Source organism: Scyliorhinus canicula, chromosome 12, assembly GCF_902713615.1.
Source record: "Scyliorhinus canicula chromosome 12, sScyCan1.1, whole genome shotgun sequence".
Classification (NCBI taxonomy): domain Eukaryota; kingdom Metazoa; phylum Chordata; class Chondrichthyes; order Carcharhiniformes; family Scyliorhinidae; genus Scyliorhinus; species Scyliorhinus canicula.
This window is the reverse complement of record NC_052157.1, coordinates 25102476-25124736: the sequence shown is the minus strand read 5'-3', so window position 1 is coordinate 25124736 and position 22261 is coordinate 25102476. Positions and strand designations below refer to the sequence as shown.

General features: G+C 45.2%; 1 protein-coding gene across 9 annotated transcripts in view; it reads left to right on the top strand.

Annotated features, from left to right (window-relative positions):
* Positions 1–22261, top strand: part of fam214a (family with sequence similarity 214 member A) — a 185713-nt gene that overhangs the window by 120024 nt on the left and 43428 nt on the right. For all 9 annotated transcript variants that reach the window (XR_005462491.1, XR_005462492.1, XM_038812939.1 and 6 more), the window contains 4 exons: positions 3714–3898; positions 4094–4299; positions 6725–6850; positions 17229–18828. Coding sequence is in view for 7 of the 9 variants with exons in the window: in XM_038812939.1 (XP_038668867.1) it covers positions 3714–3898; positions 4094–4299; positions 6725–6850; positions 17229–18828 (2117 nt within the window). In the remaining 2 variants the exon portion in view is untranslated. Of the gene's footprint in view, positions 1–3713; positions 3899–4093; positions 4300–6724; positions 6851–17228; positions 18829–22261 lie in introns of those variants that run through there.

Below are 22261 nucleotides of genomic sequence, written 5' to 3'. Positions count from 1 at the left end.
CCATGAATGATGGTGGACAATTAAACAAGAGGAGGAGGCTCCACAAATAACCACATTTTCAATGTTGGAGGAGCCCAGTATATTGGTGCAAAAGATAAGGCGGAACTTATTCCTACCATCTTCAGTGAGTGGTGCTGAGTTGATCGTCCATCTTGGCATCCTCTGGAGGTTCCCAGTATCACAGATGTCAATCTTCAGCCAATTCAATTGACCCCACGTGATATCGAGAAAGGGTTGAAGACACAGGATACTGCAAAGTCTATGGGTCGTGACAATATTCGGGCAATAGTACTGAAGACTTGTACTTCAGAATTTGCCACATCCCTAGCCAAGTTGTTCCAATACAGCCACAATACTGGCACCTACCCAGCAATGTGGAAAATTGCCCGGGTTGCCCATTCCACAAAAAAGGTCATATCCAGCGTGGCCAATTACCACCACATCAGTCTACTCTCGATCATTAGTAAAGTGTTGGAAGGGGTCATCAACTGTGCTGGCAATTGGCACTTGCTATTAGCAATAATCTGCTTACTAGGTGGCACGGTGGGGCAGTGGTGAGTAGCACTGCTGCCTCACCGCACTGAGGACCCAGGTTTGATCACAACCCTGGGTCACTGTCCGTGTGGAATTTATACATTTCCCCCGTCTACGTGGACCTCGCCCCCACAACCCAAAGATGTGCAGAATGGGTGGATTGGCCACGCTAAAATTGGCCCTTAATTTGAAGGAAAGAATTGGATACTCTAAATGTTTAAAAAAACCTGCTCACTGACGCTCAGTTTGTGTTCCACCAGGACCACTCAGCCTCTGACCTCATCATAGCCTTGGTTCAAACCGAGGTCAGAGTGACTGCCCATGGCAAGAAGGTTGCATTGGACGGTGTGTGGCATCAAGAAGCCTGAACAAAACTGTAGTCAATGGGAATTGTGGAGAAACTCTGCACTGGTTGGAGTCATAACTGGCACAAAGGAGGAAGATGGTTGTGGCTGTTGGAGATCTGTGATCTCACCTCCATGACATCACTGCAGGAGTTCCTCAGGATAGTGTCCTCGGCCCAAGCTGCTTCATTGGTGACCTTCATTCCATCATAAAATCAGAAGTGGAGATGTTTGTTGTTGATTGTTCAATGTTCAGCACCATTTATGAGTCCTCAGATACTGAAGCAGTCCATTTCTAAATGCAGCAAGATCTCAACAATATCCAGCCTTGACCTAAAACAAGACGAGTAACGTTTGCAACATACAAGTGCCAGGCAATGATCATCTTCAACCAGAGGGAATGTAATCATTTCCCCATTCCAGCATCATCCTGTTCAGTGGCATTTCCTCAGAGGTGGAATGTGGGGCTTGGAGGGCTGCAAGTGGTGCACTCCATGTGGGCTTTGAGACTCTGTCTTCAGCTGCAGTCGGGGGCCACTCTGTGTGAAGAGCTTCCCCTTCACAATGGTGGCTGGCTGCTGAGAGATTATTTTATAAGCCACTTGGGCTGCCCACTTCCGCTTTCTCTCTCTTTCTTATACCTAAAAAGGCAACCTATTGCTTTCTGTACTGGAAGGCTCCCTATTAGCCCTTCAACATGGAGAGCCCACCACCCATTCTTAATCAGATAGCAAATCAGCCCTCTGGCCACTAATTGACCAATTTGGGGAAATCACAACTGGGTGACTATTCCCCACACACGGCTTTGGACCTTGATAGTGGAATCCTGAAGCCTGTGAGGAAAATCCTGCCCGTATTATTTCAGCTGGCTTTTCAATTAAGTATTCAGACAGAGTTGCATTGTTGGACATTATATTTTGGGTGAGATATAGTTTGGATGAGATGTTAAAATGTTTTAATGGTTCGAGCAGATGGCGCAGATCAAAGAGCAAGGAGGATTCTCGCTGTCCTGATGAGCTTCCACCACTTCTAAAAACTGATCATTCATCTAATTGGCAAAAGAGGCAGAAAATGGCTCTGCTCCAAAAAGGGTGACTGCATTTTAAAAGTAAATAAATTGACTGCCTTTGCCTAGTTTCCACGGAAAGGATTTGAAAATATGAGTTACTTCAATGTTGGATGTTTTTAATTAATTTTCAGGAAAGGCTGTTAGATGAAAGATGTTCAATATTCTAAATCAAAATTATTAACCCAAGAGTCTAAACAGCAGTAATTTATTAGCTTGTCTGGGTAATTGAAAAAAGAACCTTACACTTAATTGTGTTATAGAATCCTTCGATCCCCATCTGTGAAGAGAGAGGACTTAGAAAAGGCCACATGACAACAGAGAGGTCCTCTCCCCATGTCTTATATTTCAGTTAAGATGTCTTTTCATATATGGAATGATCTGTCTGGACTGTACGCAGAACAATACTTTTCACTGTACCTTGGTACACGTGACAATAAATCAAATCCAAATCCTATTCGTGTGAGGAGGATGTGTAGAGTATTCATTTCAAATTATGCAGTGGCAAGTTATACAGACTGAAATGACTGAAATTTCCATCATAACTGCAGTCCTTTATATTCACCTACTGTGGCGCAAAGCAGCTTAATGATCAGTTTGAAAAAATATAAGTGTTTAAAAGGTGTCTTTATGTATACGAGAATGTGTAACACAGGACCCTGAACAGAAGCGATGCTGTTGTACCATCTCTGGATTATGTTATTGTATAAGCAGTCAGGGCAGCATAAGCCAACTCCATTAAAATATGGCGCTCAGATAACATGCAAGAGTAACTGATGCTATTGAACCCGAGAAGGTATCTACTACGGCAGACCTGAACTTTTAGCACATTGTAAAGCAAATTTAAGAAATGCATATGGACAGATTATAGTTACACAGACGTGGCTCTCTGCAATGGGATGCATGCTGCCTTAATTGCTGCATGCACACAATGACTTTGAGAACGTTTGTAAATTTTGTTACAATAAAGAAATTCATTGCTGTACTGTACACCTGAATTTATGAACAGACAAATACATCTGTGAAGAAATCCAGGACTGTATTTCCTACTCCATTACTTAATTTTTACAAACCGAACTACAAAGCTGCTTCTCAGCATGATGCCTTTTCTCAAAAAGATAATTTGTCCACCAAATTTACAGTAAAAACCAGAAAGGGCTCCGCGATCAGCACAGTGACAGCTGCAGTTATAATCTCCATGAATTGCTGAATTTTAATTCCTGCTGCTAATTATTGGCTGGGTTTGGTATCAGCTGGTAACAAAGGACCTAGTGTATATTCATTATGAATCCTTCCCTGTGTGTAATAGGATGTAGGCATTGTGACATTCAAAGAAGGAACAAGGGCTTTCACAATTAGTAAATGAATGATTTTAGTTCTTTCAATCTCTACTGAAGGTAATTAAGTTAGTAAATGGTACCTGAAATAAAATATACAATGGCCAAACTTATATTTGATTTAAAGGAGCTTCTGGAATAAATCATTGACCATTTCAGTTGTCATAAACAGCTGGGATGGTCACGAATATCCTTGACAGTTTCCTATGTTTTCGCCCTCTGTTGACTGGTTGTGGTTAACCCAGATTCTTGGTCAGAATTTGATATTTACTGTGCTTCAAGAATTTGCTGAACCCGTCTCCTACAGTAATTAGTATTGTTTAGTATCTCTAGTTTGTTCATGCAAGCTCTTGTATGCATTAAAGCAGTGATGGATAGTAATAGGATTTAGTAAGAATCCTGTGTGGTTGAATACTTTATTCTTTATTTTAGATACAGCAGATGAGTACTTTGAATATGATGCAGAGGAGTTTTTGCTTTCCCTAACCTTGCTGATCACCGAGGGTCGGACACCAGAATGCTCGGCGAAAGGTCGTACAGAAGGGCTTCATTGCCCTCCAGCACAACTTGGGCAGTCCTTAAGTACAAAACACGAATGCATTGAAAAGGTACCACAGGTATGTACTTTTTTTTAATGTATTTTTTTACCGGATCTTAATTTCCTGAAAACTGAAAAATACATTTATTGAAAAGAAACAGATTGGATACTTGTCCCAGAATTGTAAGATGTTGATTCTTGGATGTTGATTGTGAAAAGTTTTGTCTTCAGTTGGTCCATAATTTCCTTTTCTCTGGCCCCTGTATTTTGACAGTGTTATCAGGCCAGAAGAACAAGGTCTCAGGTTTTGCTTCTGTGGAGGAATAATATTTCCATCATGGTTGAAGTGATGTTGCTTCCTGACTGTTGCTATAGTGATGCTGACGGTCCATCCACGGAAGGGAGTGATATAAACGACCCGGCTATCAAACAGGATGCTTTGCTGCTGGAAAGGTGGTCTTTACAGTCAGTCCCCAAACAGTAAGTCTTTGTTCTTCACCATAGTGAAATACTAAAAAGAAATGGACTAACCAAATTAGTAGACCTCTTTTTTTTCCCTCCCTTTTGTCTTGTGAAAAGATAAATAATGTAATTGAAGCAAAGAATATAAACACTGAAACCGTTGAATGGCTTCAAAATAAATTTTTTTGTAAGTTGTTTACAATATTCTAAAACCATTAGGTTTAATCATTTTGTTTCACTGTGCATAAAATATTTAGCATTTTTATAGATGTAAAGTAGATATCTTGGCACAACTGTCATTGGGATAAATTGTTTTCTGATCTATATGTTGTCAGACAATCTGTGTGAAGTGTAAAGGAGCCTCATTATGACTAAATTTGGTATTGTGAGCATCTCTAACAGTGTTCACCCCGTGGCAATTTTCTTCTGTATTTTCCATTTGTTCGACTCTTCTATCTAACTCCAGGGTGAAATCTATACTATGCTGAGAAATGGGAAATTTATTGCAGTATATGCTGAGGTACACAAGCCTGCATGACTGGAAAAGTTCAGTGTTGAAATTTTGGGTACTTTAGCATATAAATATGTTTACATTAGTTTTAGTATTGGAATGATATGTTTTGCTTATAAGAGTATCTATAGGGGCATACGTTACTGAACAGGGCTCCTTGCCGAAACACTGCAAACTTGAGTGCTACACACCTTGAGGATCAGGAAGTCTCGATTCTGCATTTGGTTGGGAAGTTCAAGTGTTGGGCACCTTCTGTTGGCCTGCTGTTCATCTGAATAGCAGTTATAGTACTATCTGACCAGGGTGCTGGAAGCCAAATTGTTGGTGCAGACTGACTAAGGTAGAGCAGACCAGCCTGAAATTGCGTTCACTCACCTCAAATATTTTGTATGTATCTTGCAACAAAAGCCAGAGAATACCTGTAACACACATACCGGTGAAGTCTTGGCATGGTGTGGTGCTGTCATTATTATTTAATAAACTTACTACCTGTGTTACCACTCTGATGCAGGAGCAGATTCAAAACCTCTATTTTGAATGTGTTGTGTTTCTAAAGAGGTTTTCATTTGCCACAAGGAAGGGGCTAATACATTACCCACATATTTGTGTGAGGAGCAGAATGGGGTTTTGTTGCAGCAGAAAAACACTTCTTGCCAAGAATATTCAGTTTGGAGGTCTGTTTACATCTGTTCTTTGCGTGGACCCCATGCTCAATTCTCCATTTCTTGAAGGTGGACTATCTAGTGCTATGGTTTCAGATTTGAGGGATATGTTCTGTCTTTCATTTGGAAAGAGTGCTGTTTGTGGTAGTTTGTTGAAATTTAGCTTCACCTGTCAAAATTACAGGATTGTTAGTGAGACAGAACAAAACACTCACCATTATTGAAGTTGACCACCCTGGGGTAATATGGATAGGTTCAGAGTTTTCTTTCTTGGTGATCAAAAACGGTGATCCCACTGGGGCTGGTTCCTCAGGCAGGTGAAAGTGGAAAGACCTACTTTTTCCAGCCCCCTTCGCATTTGAGGTGGGCAGAGGGTATCCTGAAACCGACTGCTCAGCCACAGATCCTGTCACCCAATGATCCCTCAGTCCCAACAAAGAGCCAGTGACTTTCATGCATTGTCACCTGTTTGAGGCTCCCTCCGTAGGGACTGCCAGGTTTACAAACCTGTCCCCATCGGCAACCTTTATCATTGCTGAACTAGACCGATGAACCCTGGTAGATGCCTGCACGTGACTTCATTTAACGCGAGGATCTTTGTGTGTCGTCCTTATTCAAATCTTGATGGTTGGTGATCAAATGTCGTTGACATGCCAAACTACGATGACCAAGAGCACACCGTGCTCCTGTAGCCGATGAGTCATTCAGCCTTCCTAGGTCTGTTCTGCAGTTGAGGTCATTTTTGACTGCACTTTGGCACTCCAACTCCCCCTCCCTGCCCTTGACCTGACCAGGAGCATGGTGCTCACAGAGACTGTTGGGATATTCAAGCCTCTCTATGTCAAGGAGGTGATCCACAAAGAATATGGTATTGGTCAGCAGGTGCATTTGTTGTGAGATGGAAAAAGACTTCTTTTCAAAAACAATCTTCGTTTTTAAGGGATCGTATCTTTGTAGGAAGCTGAGATATTCAGGAATTTGTGTGTAGCATATTGTGCTGGTGGAGTTTTCCCTCCTGCCCACAGACCCCCACCCGCCACCCTTTCCATTTAGGCTGTTCTCTATGGATGTTCAGTTTTGTTGACTCATTTTTATATGTTCGAGTTGTTGCAATGTTTTATTCATGTGCTGTGTAATTAGAAGATTGATTTCAGTTCTTTAATGTGTTTGTGAACGGTGCTTTTTCTAGACTACATGTTTAATAAATCCTGGTATTAAATGTACTTTGCTGTAACATTACTATCAACGTTTGCCATCTTTAAATCTTCAGAACTGGAGATCGTTTTATTGAAGAGAAGAGCCTTCTGCAGGCTGTCCGTTCGTATGTATTTTTCTCTCAGCTGAGTGCTTGGCTGAGTGCATCACAAGGTGCTGTTCCACGTAATATCCTGTACCGGTGAGTGTTGCAAATGTTCTCTATGTTTTCACTTCCCTGCATGTTTCAGAACGGTAAATTTCAAAATTATTACTCTCTTCTTTGCTATCTATATAATCAATGACAATATTTTAGTTTGGAAATAATGCAGTCAAGCTTGATGCACTGCATTTTATTATTCACATTGATACTGATTTAGTTCAGTCTGGGAGAAGTATCCTGCTGTAGTTGCGATAACAAAAATGAAAGAGCATGGAACTGGCCTGCATAGAAAATTGAAGGAAGAGGAAAGGTACAGAAAGTAAGGAGAGTGGATAAGTACTCAAATTGGCAGAATGTGACTCGTGGTGACCACCAGTAATTTGCATTGGGGCATTTCAATATTCTTAGAATTTACTTTGATGAAAAAATAAAGAGCCACATACCTAATATTGCCAACAACACTAAGTTAGGTGGCACTGTAGTGCAGATGTGGAGCAGAAAGTTGCAATGGGAGATTGATAGATGAAGTGAAAGAGAAACACTATGGTAGATGAAGTTCACTGCACGGAAGTGTGAGATCTTAACACTTTGGACCTAAAACAGTTCAGAATATTTTTTAAATGACGATAAGGTAAGAACCATGAATCATGTTAACAGTACAGCTGATGTTAAATGCCAGAGTATTCCAAATTCCAGAAAGGAAATTTGAAACACCTGCTCTCAATGTTACTTTTTGCAATTTGGTATGAAGTGAGGAAAGATCTTACTCAAACACTTGACGTTGTACTCTCCATTGTTACCAACTTTCCTTGGGTAAACATTTGTTTATAGGGTCGCTAGGCTTATCAGCTTATCAAAAGCACTAGTTCAAGGGTGGCATGGTGACACAGTGGTTAGCACCGTTGCCTCACGGTGCTGAAGACTGGAGTTCGATCCCGGTCCTGGATCACTGTCCATGTGGAGTTGCACATTCTTCTCCCTGAGTCTGCGTGGGTCTCACCCCCACAACCCAAACATGTTCAGGGTAGGTGGATTGGCCATATATATGTTATCACAGCAGTTTTAATTATCTGGGGTTCAGTTAGCTCAAGTGACTGGATGGCTGGCTCGTGATGCAGAGCGACGCCAACGGCACCAAATCGTCTCTACCAGTACACAGTATCCATTTTCAAACTGTTTTTACAAAAACATACAGCCAACAGAATGCACTCCCAATTATGGTATTTCCTTGATTTTTTTTTTGTTATTACAATCGCCTGACAATAAACAGAGAAATTTAGGGGACCAAAATCATGAAAGATCACTTGACAGGTACAAATAAGTGAAAGTTGCCATAGTCCACAAGGACCATGGACTGCTTTCCCCTTTTGAGAGTGAGCTGACTGGTGGTGATTTAACCTGAGGGTCACCTTACCGCAGGAGAGGGAGAAGGGTGAGAAGGTAGGTCTTCTTGAGTAGCCTCAGCCGATACGTGAATTGAACCTGCACTATTGGTGTTGCTCTGCATCACGAGCCAGCCATCCAGCCAACTGAGATAACTGACCCCCAGATAATTAAAAAGGCTATGACAAGAACAACAACTTGAATTTATGTGATCTTTTAAAATAAAACATCCCCAGGCACTTAACAGGGGCATTACAAAGCAAACTTTGATACTGAGCCACATTAAGTAACCAAAAGCTTGATTAAAGATGTATGTTTTAAGGAACATCTTCAAGGAGGAAAGAGATAGTGAGGTGGAAAGTTTTGGGAGGGAAGCCCCGCGACTTGGGCAGTTGAAGGCAAGGCAAACCATAGTGGAGTAACTAAAATCAGGGTTGGTGAAGAGGCCAGAATTTGACAAGTGCAGATATCTCCAAGACTTGTCCGGCTGGAGGAGATTCCAGAGAACAAGGAGGCAATTAAGGGTTTTAAATGGGATAATTGGCTTTGCTTCATCAGGAGCAAAGGCTTGATTTAAACATTCTCAACTTTGTTTTAAGTACTCTCCATGGCTTCAATCCAGTCTCTCTCTGCAATAGTCTCCAGCTCCATAACTCTCCAAGTTTCCTGCACTCATATAATTCTGGCCAGGACTTGATGCAAGTAAGGACATGGGCGACAGGGTTTAAGATCACAAGTTTTTTGGAAGGTACAATTTGGGAGGTCAAATGAATGCATTGCGATAGTCAAGTTTAAAGGCAACATTGGCATGGTTGAGGATTTCAGCAACAGGTGACCTGTGGCAGCGGCAGAGTTAAATGATTATGGATTTAGAAATAGCTGATACTGGTGGCGACATGGATATATAACCGGAAGCTCATCTCGGGGTCATGTATAACACCAAGGTTCAGCCTGGCTCAGCCACAGTATCTAGGGAGAGGGATAGAGTTACTTTCTCAGGAATAGTTTTGGTCTTCCCAATATTGAATTGGAAGAAACTTCCAACTAAACTCTTAGAAAAGAGGAGGTGTTGAGAGAGGTGGTGCTGAGGTAGAGCCTTATGTCATCAGCATGTGAAAATTGTGTTTGGATGATGGCCTCAAGGGCAGCATGTAGAAAATGGAATGATGAAGGCTGCTGGAATGTTGGCCTTTATCGCAAGAAGGGCTGGAATACAAAAAGGATGGTAATTATGGTACAGCTGCACAGTGGTCTGGTTTGACGGCATTGGGAATCCTGCATTTGGTTCTTGGCATAGCACCTTCAGAAGAATAGATTAGTTTGATGGGGATGCAGTGGAGAACTACCAGAATGATTCTGGGTTTAAGTTCTGATGACTGTGGATTAGGCGTGTATTCCCTCGGAATATAGAAGATTAGGGAGTGATCTAATAGAAGTGTTTAGGAAGAATAAAATACTCAGTCGAGTAGATAAGAGAGAAACTATTTCCTCCGGGAAAGAGTCCAGAACTGACGAGCATAATGTTAAAATTAGGGATGGTAGGACTTCCGGTGGAGGCTATGAGGGAGTAAGTCGCACACTTGGTGGCTCCCGCTCCGTCGGACCTTTGAACCTTTTCCCCCGACTTTTTTACGCTTTTAAGCGCTGGGTTGGAAAGTAATAGCACGCAGGCACTGAATCCATTCAGAGGTGTATGGAACTAAGAAGTAGGAAGGATTGCAAACAGCTGAAGAAGTGGGCAAGCAAGGGCAAGGGGGAGGCTGTGAGTGAAACCAATATGGCTGATGTCCAGACCCGGGCACCGCCAGCTCAGCCGACAATGGAGCACCTGTTGCAGGTTATGCAGGAGCACTTCCTAGGACTGCAAAGTAATCATTTGGAACCGCTCCAGAAATCGTTTGACCGAATGGAGAAAAGGCTGGATGCCCAGGCTGAGAAGATCCAGAAGTTGGAGAAGACGGCGGAGGAGCAGGCGGACTTTCAAACGGTGGCGGACATGCAGATTTGAAGGTTGAGAGACCAACAAAAAATGCTCCTGGAAAAGCTGGAGGACCTGGAGAACAGGTCTCGCCGGCAGAATTTAAGAATCGTTGGCCTCCCGGAGGGGGCTGAGGGGCTGGATGCTGCCATGTATGTGGCAGATATGTTCCAGAAGCTGCTGGGGAACGAGGTGTTCCCTCGCCCGCCGGAGGTGGACAGGGCACGTAGAGAGCAGGTGAGGCAGCCGCGGCGAGGGGGTCCCTCACGAGTGATGGTGGTCCAGTTCCACAGGTTCCTGGATAAGGAGCAGGTTCTTCAATGGACCAAGAGCACGCAGAGCTGCAACTGGGACAATAGCGCCCTGTGCTTTTACTAAGACATGAGTGCAGAGGGTGGCCAGAAGGAGGGCAGGCTACAGGCAAGTTCAAGAGATTTTATATAAGAAGCAGGTGAAATTTGGGCTGCTTTATCCGGCGCGACTGTGGGTTACGCACGAGGGCCAGCACCATTATTTCGAGGAACCCGAGGAGGTGATGGACTTTGCAAAGAGGCAAGGACTGATCCCGAGCTAAGGACTGTTGGACTCATGTTGGAACTTTTAATTCTTTCTCTCTTGTTTCTGAGAGATGCCTGCATATTTTTTTTTCATGCTTTTGTATCTTGGTTTTTGTCCGTTTTTTGGCTTTTTTCTCTTCATGTCTCCTTTTTTAGCTTTTGTGTTTGAGTTTTGTTGGAAAAAGAGAATAGTTTGGATATGGGGGTGTTTTTCGGGGAATTTTTGAGATCTCTTTCTGCGTTCTCTTTCTTCGTTCAGATAGAAATGGTGACAGTGCCTGCTATTTAGTTTTGTATGACTTAAATTGCACTATTGTTGGGGCTGTCTCTGACCTGTTTAGAGTATTTGTTCAAGCAGGACTGATTTGGGGAAGTGGTGTGGATGGGCCGGGGGGAGGGGAGCCAGGGAACAATAGGTGAGCGACTCGCTGGCGCCAGAGCTGGGAGCCACCAGGCCTGCTGGGTGGGCTAGTCAATGGAAGCCAGGTGGGGGGGCGTTCATTTAGCTAGTTTATGTCAGGGGTTGGGTTATAGGGTGGTGTTGCTAGGGCGGGGGAAGTAGGTCTGCTGATGATGTTGGAAATTAGGCATGGTAACAGTGAGGAGGTCAGGGGTGGTGGTGGCCAGGAGGCGGGCCAGAGGAAGCGCGACACATGGCTTGGGGCTGGCCAAAGAAAGGAGATGGCTGATCGGCAAAGGGGGGGGGGGGCATGGTGCCCCCCAACCAGGCTGATCATTTGGAATGTTAGAGGGCTAAATGGGCCAGTCAGGAGGGCGCGTGTGTTCGCACATTTACGGGTTCTGAAGGCGGGCGGACGTAGTCATGTTACAGGAGACTCATCTGAAAGTGGCTGACCAGGTCAGATTAAGGAAGGGCTGGATTGGTCAGGTCTTCCATTTGGGGCTCGACACTAAGACCAGGGGGGTTGCGATCTTGATCAATAAGCGGGTCCATTTTGAGGTGGAGGGCACAGTTGCGGACGGGGGTGGCAGATTTGTTATGGTTAGGGGTAAGCTCGAAGGGGTGAGAGTAGTCCTGGTCAACGTATATGCCCCTAATTGGGATGACATAGATTTTGTTACGAGGTTGCTGGGGAAGATCCCTGACTTGGACTCGCGCAAATTGATCATGGGTGGGGACTTTAACACAGTTCTTGATCCTGGCCTAGACCGGTTGTGTTCAAAAACGAGTAGAGTGCCAGCGATAGCAAAGGAGCTGAGAGGGTTCATGAAGCAAATTGGGGGAGCTGACCCATGAAGATTTAGTTGGCCATCGAAGAAGGAGTTTTCGTTCTATTCTCACGTCCACGAGGTGTATTCCCGAATTGATTTCTTTATCATGAGCAGGGACCTGCTGACAGGGATGATGGGTGCAGAATATTCGGCAATTACCATCTCAGATCATGCTCCCCACTGGGTTGATCTGCAGATTTGCAAAGATAGCTTTCAGCGCCCACAATGGAGGCTGGAAGTTGGGCCGCTGGCGGACGAGGCGGTATGAGAGAGGCTGAGGAAATGCATGCAGAATTACCTGCAGGTGAACGATACTGGAGAAGTCTCGGCAGCAGTGCTCTAAGAGGTGCTGAAGGCAGTGGTGAGAGGGGGGCTGATTTCAATCCGGGCGCACAGGGACAGGACAGGTGTTAACATGTACTAGATGCTGTGGTATGAAGAGGCAAGAGTTAAGCTCCTTTTTCACCAACACACCTTTAATGGTTCAAACTCACTGTGCACAGAACTCTACAGATCATCACAAGCCCCAGAGTCCACCTGAACCCCCTTTACATATCAGTGTCAATCATTGAACACTTAACATAAATGAGACAATCATTAAACACTTAGCATAAATGAGACAACTAATTGCAATGTCTCTTAACCCATTACTTAACAACAGGCGGGGCAGAAACGGACCGACTTGTTAAGGAAATTTTACGGACGGACAAGAGCTATGCGGAGTCCATGAGGCCAGAGTTACTTGGGTAACAACAGTTGGCTGCAGACCGAGTTTGGGGTGTTGTCTACATGGAAGGCCGTAGAGCAGCTCAGAAGGGCAAAGGGCACAATATACGAGCATGGGGAGAAGGCCAGCAGACTGCTTGCACAACAACTAAGAAAGAGAGAAGCGGCTAGGGAAATAAGAAAGGTAGTCGACGGAGAGGGAAACCTGGTGGGGGACCCGGTAGGACTGAACAAGGTGTTTAGGGACTTCTATAGCAATCTGTACACCTCGGAACCCCCCACGGGACCAGAGGGGATGAGGTGCTTTTTAGATGGACTGACCTTCCCAAGAGTAGGTAGGGGGTTGGTAGACGGGCTGGGGCCCCGATCAGGACCGAAGAAGTACTGGGGGGCCTGAAGGTCATGCAGTCGGGTAAAGCCCCGGGGCTGAATGGATACCCGGTTGAGTATTATAAATAGTTCGAGATAGTGGGGCCTGTGCTGGTCAGGGTGTTCAACGAGGCAAGAGATAGAGGGGTCTTAACCCTGACGATGTCGCAGGCCACTATCTCGCTTATACTGAAACGGGATAAAGACCTGGAGGTGTGTGTGTGTGATCCTATAGGCCGATCTCTTTGATTAACGCAGGCGCTAAGTTACTGGCCAAGATCTTGGCGTCGGGGCAGCACGGTGGCACAGTGGTTAGCATTGCTGCCTACGGCGCTGAGGACCCGGGTTCGAATCCAGGCCCTAGGTCACTGTCTGTGTGGAGTTTGCACATTCTCCCCGTGTCTGCGTGGGTTTCGCACCCACAACCCAAAGATGTGCAGGTTAGGTGGATTGGCCATGCTAAATTGCCCCTTAATTGGAAAAAATAATTGGGTACTCTAAATTTATTTATTTTTAAAGAATAAAAAAAAAGATCTTGGCGTCTAGAATTGAGGACTGTGTACCGGACGTGATTGCGGAGGACCAAACCGGGTTTGTGAAGGGCAGGCAACTGGTGGCCAATCTAAGGAGGCTGCTCAATGTGATAATGATGCCCCCGGAGAGCAGGGAGGCAGAGGTAGTGGTAGCAATGGATGCCGAAAAGGCTTTCGACCGGGTTGAGTGGGACTATTTATGGGAGGTGCTGGAATTTTTGGGTTCAGGGTGGGATTCATTGACTGGGTTAGGCTGCTATATCAGGCCCCAGAGGCTAGTGTGAGGACGAACAGGACAACATCTGACTACTTCAGACTGCACTGCGGGATTAGACAGGGATGCCCCCTCTCCCCACTGCTGTTTGCGCTGGCTATAGAGCTGCCGGCAATTGCTCTGAGAGCTTTAAGGGACTCGAAAGGGCTGGTCTGGGGATGAGTGGAACATAAAGTCTTGTTATACGCGGATGACCTGCTGTTATACGTGTCAGACCAGTGGCGAGGATGGACGGAATCATGGAAACCCTGCGGGACTTTGGTTGGTTCTCAGAATATAAATTGAACATGGCAAAGAGCGAGATGTGGGTAGTGCAGGCGAGAGGTCAGGCTGAGGAGGCTGCCATTCAGGTTGGTAGGGGAAAGCTTCAGATATCTAGGGATACTAGTAGCGCGAGACTGGGGTAAGTTGCATAAGCTAAACTTGTCCCGATTGGTGGAGCAAGTGAGGGACGAGTTCCGGAGATGGGATGCGCTCCCGCTGTCATTGGCGGGGAGAGTGCAGACGGTGAAGATGTCGATTCTCCCGAGATTCTTGTTCATATTTCAGTGTCTCCCCATTTTCATTCCGCGGTCCTTTTTTAAGAGGCTAGATAAAATTATGCTGGGATTGGTTTGGGCGGGAAAGTCCCCACGTGTGAGGAAGGCGATGCTCGAGAGGAACCGAGGGGATGGGGAGCTGGCGTTGCCGAACTTTAGCAACTACTTCTGGGCAGCGAACATAGCCATGGTAAGGAAATGGATGGTGGGTACGGGGTCGGTTTGGTAGCGGATGGAGACTGCTTCGTGCAGGGGCACCAGTTTGGCAGCCTTGGGTACGGCGCCTCTGCCGCTCCCGCCGGCACGGTACTCCACCAGCCCTATAGTGGTGGCGGCTCTACGGATATGGGGCCAGTGGAGGAGGCATATAGGGGAAGTGAGAGCATCGGTTTGGTCCCCAATCTGCGGTAACCACCAATTTGCCCCGGGGAATATGGACGGTGGGTTCCAATTATGGTGGATTTGGGCTGGGAGGGGCTGGTTTAGCACAGGGCTAAAGAGCTGGCTTTTAAAGCAGACCAAGGCAGGCCAGCAGCATGGTTCAATTCCCGTACCAGACTCCCCGAACAGGCGCCGGAATGTGGCGACTAGGGGCTTTTCACAGTAACTTCATTTGAAGCCTACTTGTGACAATAAGCGATTTTCATTTGCAAGGATGGGCGATCTGTTCCTGGAAGGGAGCTTCCCGAGCATGAGGGTGTTGGAGGAGAAGTTTGGGCTGGCGAGAGGGAATGATTTCAGCTACTTGCAGGTGCACGATTTCATACGCAAATTGGTACCATCTTTCCCACACCTCCCACCAAGGGGGATCCAGGACAGGGTAGTTTCCAGAGGAGAGGTGGGAGAGGGGAGAATCTCTGACATTTATAAAGAACTAATGGGAGCAGAGGAGACACAGATCGAAGAACTGAAGCTTAAGTGCGAGGAGGAGCTTGGGGGCGAGATAGAGGACGGCATATGAGCAGACGCTTTGAGTAGAGTAAACAGGACCGCAACATGCACCAGGCTCAGTCTGATCCAGTGCAAGGTCGTACATCAGGCCCACATGACGGTGGCCCGGATGTGCAAATTCTTTGGGCTGGAGGACAAATGTGCTAGATGTGCCGGAGGACCAGCGAACCATGTACACATGTTCTGGGCGTGTCCTAAACAAAGGGGGTACTGCCAGGGATTCGCGGACGTCATGTCGTGGGTATTGAAAACTAGGGTAGCAATGCGCCCGGAGGTGGCAATGTTTGGGGTTTTGGAGGACCCAGGAGTCCAGGAGGAGAAAGAGGCCAACATCTTGGCCTTTGCTTCCCTGGTAGCCCGGCAACGAATACTGTTGGGATGGAGGGACTCAAAACCCCCGAGGTTTGAAGTATGGCTTTTGGACGTAGCGAGCTTTCTCGGGCTGGAGAAAATTAAGTTTGCTTTGAGAGGATTGCTGTCAGGGTTCGCCTGGAGGTGGCAGCCATTTGTTGACTTCTTCGCAGAGAATTAATCGTCAGCAGGAGGGGGTGGGGTGGGTAGGGTAGCGTAGAGTAGCGGGTTGCTTTGGCAGGTTCTTGTGAGAGGGGAGCCGATGCTTGTATTATGTCTTATTTGCTTTTTGTACACTACGGTACAATGTTGCTGTTTTATATGACAAAAAAACCTCAATAAAATTGTTTATTGAAAAACAATTAGGGGTGGTATTCAACAGTGGTTCCAGAAAGCACTTCATCCCTCAAAGGATCATGGAAATCTGGAACCCCCTGGCTTCCTCACGGCGCCGAGGTCCCAGGTTTGATCCCGGCTCTGGGTCACTGTCTGTGTGGAGTTTGCATGTTCTCCCTGTGTTTGCTTGGGTTTCACCCCCACAACCCAAAGATGTGCAGGGTAGGTGGACTGGCCACGTTAAATTGCCCCTTAATTGGAAAAAATTAATTGAGCACTCTAAATTTTTTTAAAAACATGATCTAATTGAATGACAGAACAGGCTCAAGGGGCTAAATGGCTTACTTCTATGTTCCCAAAATGCCCTTGGAACTCCCTACTGCTGAAGACATTGAGTTGCTTTGTGGTAAAGCTCCATAGATACCAACAGCCTCCAACACAGTACTCCAATGACAATCCTCAATTATGAGGCTGGAATGTGAATGCTGCAGAGGCTTTCATCATGGGAAACATTGCAGCGAAGGCTGACCCTGACTTTACCTGACAGCCAAGCATGCCCTTCCAGGAAGGGACCACAAGTAAGATATTACATTGATAATCCTCCACCCCAGCCTAGGAATCCTAAGCCAATATTAATGTATTGGGGACAGCTGGACAGCTGGTAAAATGGCATGGGAAAATATTGGAGAGACGTTGCATGATGCCTTACTGCATGATATTTTGCCAGTCACAGGAAAGCTGGCCCATGGTCTGCCAGCCCAGCGTCCACTCTTGCTTTCTTTGGTACTTTACCAGTGGTAGGCTGGCCCTCCACAACATTGGAAAACTGTCCAGCAAACCCTGGTGGCCGCTCATTGGCTTCCAGGGAAGGGTAAAGGGTGGGACTCCCCTTTTTGTGCATTTTTGACCGCTGAGCTTCTGGCCCTCTGACAGCTTTTTATGTGGGGTGGAGACAGCAGCAAAACCATCTTTAATAGGATGGCAAGCCTGGCAGCAACCATTTAATTGCTGCCGTCGATAAAATGCACCCCAGTTAACACCAAAGCAAGCTAAATACCACCCCCCTTCGAGCCAAGATCAATTTGGTCAGCATAGACCATAGTATAGTTTAATGGTGCATTAGATACATTTTATCACTGATTATAGAATTGTTTGTGACTTCTAACCTTGTTTTTCTTAATCTTCAGAATAAGTGCAACAGATGAAGATATGTTGCTGAATTTTAACCAGACACCTGTTGAACATGTCTTTCCAGTTCCTTACATTTCCCACAACCTGGCTTTGCGAGTGAGTGTCCTGTCCCTGCCACGGCAGCCTAGTTACCCATTGTTGGCATGCAGTATTCATAGTACCCTTAGTTTCTATGGGAAAAATATTCCCAGTCGTGAAAAGGATGCTTCTCAACCTACCAATGCAAAAGAGCAGGACTACTCCGTGCCAGGGGCACAACAGAAGTACAACAAGCAAACGTTGACAGCTGCCAGAAATCATGCATTGCTGTCAACAAGCACAGTAAACACAAGAAAATGTCCTTCTCCAGAGATCTTGGAACCAGGCAAACCAACAATGTTGAGTGATTCTGACAAAATACCAGAAATCAGAAATTCACAAGCCAAGACTCAGTGTAATTGGCTACATACTGCTGACATAACCAAAGTACAGCCTTATGAGACCCAAACAATGAAGACATTAAAGTCATTTTCAATGGCAGATTCCATTGGAACCAGCAGTACGTCATCTTCTATTTCTTCAGGTGACATGAACCCTTTGATAGGAAACTTGCTTCAGGAAAGGGAGGAGGTGATTGTGCGGATTGCCCAACAGCTGAGTTATTGTGATCAAAACCCTCCACATATTGCTGGAAACCATTTTAGTTCAGTGCAAGAGCCAAGTTCAACTAGTGCAAAGCTATTTCAGAGTTCATGCGATGAAGAAAGAGGAAAAGAGACACCTTGCAGTTCGACCACCCGCATTGAAAGTCATTCCTTGGAAAACAGATATGTGGAGAAGAGCAGGCCCTCTTCCCAAGATACCCCTATCGCTTTATGTAGAAAAGCAAAAGCTGACATTGATAAAACAGTTTGTCCAAAGCCCCAGGCGCAAAGGAAACTATTTCCAGTAGACTCTGTTCCTGATAACAATGGCACATCTGGAACAAAGCATCCTGCTGAAAGAACTGTAAATAAAGATAGTAAATCAGAACTGTCACAGACCAGTCACACGGGTAAAATGAACTGTAAGTGCCCAGTACCTGGCAACACTGTACGAGACAAAAAAACTAGAACAGAGTCATGTACTGGTTCCTTCCACAAGGTCACTGTGAACTGCACAGATAATTCTGAATTACATCTACATAACCCTCCAGCACACCATGATATTTCACAACTTGATAATGCAAGTAGATTTAATAGGGAAAAATCAGACTGTCCCTATACTAATAACTTGGACTCAGGCATTTGTACTGACAATATTGCGAACAATGCAAAAAATAAGCCAGCTAGTACTGAATGCTCACATCCCTGGCATTCAAACTCTATAAACCGCAAAGAGCTTGGTTATTGTCTATCTGAAAGTGAATGTAATAAATTGGATATTTCTGCTGATACGCATTTTGGCACAATACAACCTGGAGCCAAAGACGTTGTCAGTTCAAAAAAGAAAGACCAGGATAAAACTGACCTGCAGATTCAGAGCTGTGATTCGTTGCAATGGGCCCGTAATGCAGTGACGCCAAGAAGACTTAACGGAGACAGTAAAGAAAAGCCTGTAGAATTTCAAACGCAAAATGTAAGCACATTTTACTTTCTGCTACATTGGTAGTTATTAAATGAAATTTCATTTGACTGAGCATGCAATGCAACAGTTTGTTATATTACGGCAACATATCCATCATGTTCTGGTGCATCATGTTGTTCCTGGTGCCTTGTGACACCTTCAGTTAAATGCAGATTCAAATGAAACAAAGTGCGGGGAAAACTGAGCAGATCTGGCAGCATCTGTCCCAGATTCCCAATACGAATCTTCTTCAGAACGCAGACTCAAATTTCCTCTATAATGAGTTTTCAGTGTACTGTATCAGTACAGTTCAGAAATAAAAGAATGACCAGGGTGAGGGAAGGGCCGGTCAAGGACAGTAGTGGGATATTGTGCATGGAGTCAAAAGAAATAGGAGAGGCGTTGAATGAAAACTTTTCTTCAGTGCTCACCAAGGAGAGGGGCCATGTTTTTGAGGATGAGAGTGTGATACGGGCGGGTCAGCTGGAGGAGGTAGATGTTCTGAGGAAGGATGTAGTAGCAATTTTGAAAAACCGGAGGGTCGACAAGTCCTCTGGGCCAGATGGGATATATCCAAGGATTCTTTGGGAGGCAAGGGATGAGATTGCAGAGCCTTTGGCTTTGATCTTTGGGTCCTCACTGTCCACGGAGATAGTGCCAGAGGACTGGAGAGTGGCGAATGTTGTTCCTCTGTTCAAGAAAGGGAATAGGAATGACCCTGGTAATTATAGGCCAGTTAGTCTTTCTTTGGTGGTCGGTAAGTTAATGGAAAAGGTCCTGAAGGATAGGATTTATGACGATTTGGAAAGATGCAGCTTAATCCAGGATAGTCAACACGGATTCGTGAAGGGCAAGTCTTGCCTCACAAATTTGATTGAATTCTTTGAGGAGGTAACTAAGTGTGTAAATGAAGGTAGAGCAGTTGATGTTGTATATGTGGATTTTAGTAAGGCATTTGATAAGGTCCCCCATGGGCGGCTCATGAAGAAAGTAAGGTGGTGTGGGATAGAGGGAAATTTGGCCAATTGGATAAGTAACTGGCTATCACATAGAAGACGGAGGGTGGTGGTGGATGGAAAATTTTCAGACTGGAGACCAGTTACCAGCGGTGTTCTACAGGGATCAGTGCTGGGTCCTCTGCTATTTGTGATTTTTATCAATGACTTGGAGGAGGAGGCTGAAGGGTGGTTCAGTAAATTTGCTGATGGCACCAAGATTAGTGGAGTAGTGGATGAGGTGGAGGGCTGTTGTAGGCTGCAAAGAGACATTGATAGGATGCAGAGCTGGGCAGATGGAGTTTAACCCTGATAAGTGCGAGGTGATTCATTTTGGTAGAAAAAGTTTGAATGCGGATTACAGGATCAACGGCAGGGTTCTGAGGAATGTGGAGGAACAGAGAGATCTTGGGGTTCATGTCCACAGATCTCTGAAGGTTGCCACTCAAGTGGATAGAGCCGTGAAGAAGGCTTAAAGTGTGTTAGCGTTTATTAACAGGGGGCTTGAGAGTTCTTGTTGTTCATTGGGGTTGGGGGGGTGGGGGGATGTGATACATGCGTCGATACAGTCTGGGGGTGTTACAGTTATTATGGGTTATTTTGTTGCATTTCATTGTTTGTCGTTATGTTTTATATTTTCTGTAAAAAATTCCAATAAAAATTATATTTAAAAAAAAAACAGGGGGCTTGAGCCGCGGGGTTATGCTGCAACTATACATGACCCTGGTGAGACCACATTTGGAGTATTGTGTGCAGTTCTGGTCACCTCATTATAGGAAACATTGGAAAGGGTGCAAAGGAGATTTACCAGGATGCTGCCTGGTTTGCAGGATAGGTCTTATGAGGAAAGGTTGAGGGAGCTAGGGCTTTTCTCTTTGGAGCGGAGGAGGATGAGAGGCAACTTAATAGAGGTTTATAAGATGATGAGGGGGGTAGAGTGGACGTTCAGAGACTATTTCCTCGGGTGGATGTAGCTGCTACAAGGGGGCATAAGTATAAAATTCAGGGTGGGAGATACAGGAGGGATGTCCGAGGTAGATTATTTACTCAGAGACTGGTTAGGGTGTGGAATGGACTGCCTGCTGTGATAGTGGAGTCGGACACTTTAGGAACTTTCAAGCAGTTATTGGATAGGCACATGGAGCACACTAGAATGACAGGGAGTGGGATAGCTTGATCTTGGTTTCGGACAATGCTCGGCCCAACATCGAGGGCCGAAGGGCCTGTTCTGTGCTGTACTGTTCTATGTTCTATGTCCTAGTATCACCAAATACAGGTGACACTTTCCTTGGGCCTCATAAAACGTAATGGAATCCTGTCATTCTGTGCTCGGGAAAGAACTCGAGCAATTGTTACTCGTGTTGTATCCAGGAAATTGAGTATAAGATAAGGCCATTTTTCTTTTGTTCCACAACACAATGGGGAGAACTTCTTGCACATGTGCCATTGCAGTATTCGTGCCTGTGATGTCACTGACAGCGACATCGCAGGTAGCTGCTTGCATTGAAATAAACAAAAACAAACAAAAAAAAAATGTCTTTGTCCCTCTGTGACCCTTCACTGCTCCCTTGCATGCTCTGTGGCTGTCAAGAATTCCTTGCATCTGTCACCATGCCCCCACTCCCTTCTCCTTTCTATGCATCCCTTTGGCACACTTGCCATTTTCTTGCATCTCCTGCTGCCTCCCACTTTCCTCACAGCTCCTTCACTCTCCTCACACTGCAATCTTGCACCCCTCCACTCCCTTCACCATTGCTCTTCAACTCCCCCTTGCTTCCCCCATGGCCTCTCGCTGCTTCCCCCTGCTCCCACCTACTCCCCTCACTGCCTCCCTCTTTCCTGCGGCCCCTCGTTACTTCCTTCACCACTGGATGCCTTCCCGTGCAGACATCAGGGAGTGGAACGGAGAAGGAAATTATGATTTAGAATGTTATTGTAGTCTTAGAAGGTATGGATCAAAATGATGCAACCATTTACAAGTTGAAATGAGCGAATTGTCTTGCATATCCTGTGGTATAAATTATTTGTTTCGCTGATACACTTGCAAGCTATTTTCAACAAAAGTGCACTACTTTGTGGTAAATTAATTCAGTATGCTGTAATAATTCTTGGTCATCCTTGTTACTGTGTTAAACTTGCAGGTGGTTTACATAGTAGTTTGGCATTTTTAATTTTTATGAATATTGTAACCGTTTAATGATTGGACTGCAGGGTCGCTAATAAGTTCTTTTCATAACTTTCATTCAGAAGTCAACTGTTTCAAATTAGTTTGAAAATAACCTGAAGCATCTGGATAGCTCAGGAAACAGGCTCATGAGAGAGCTATGGAAGGCAATTACCTTGCTGCCACAGTATTTCCCTGCAGTCTCATCAGCCTGTGAGACTTTCCTACCCATCACTTCTCTCGTGCACTTTTCAAGAACTCTCTTTAAAAATGCACACATACTTCT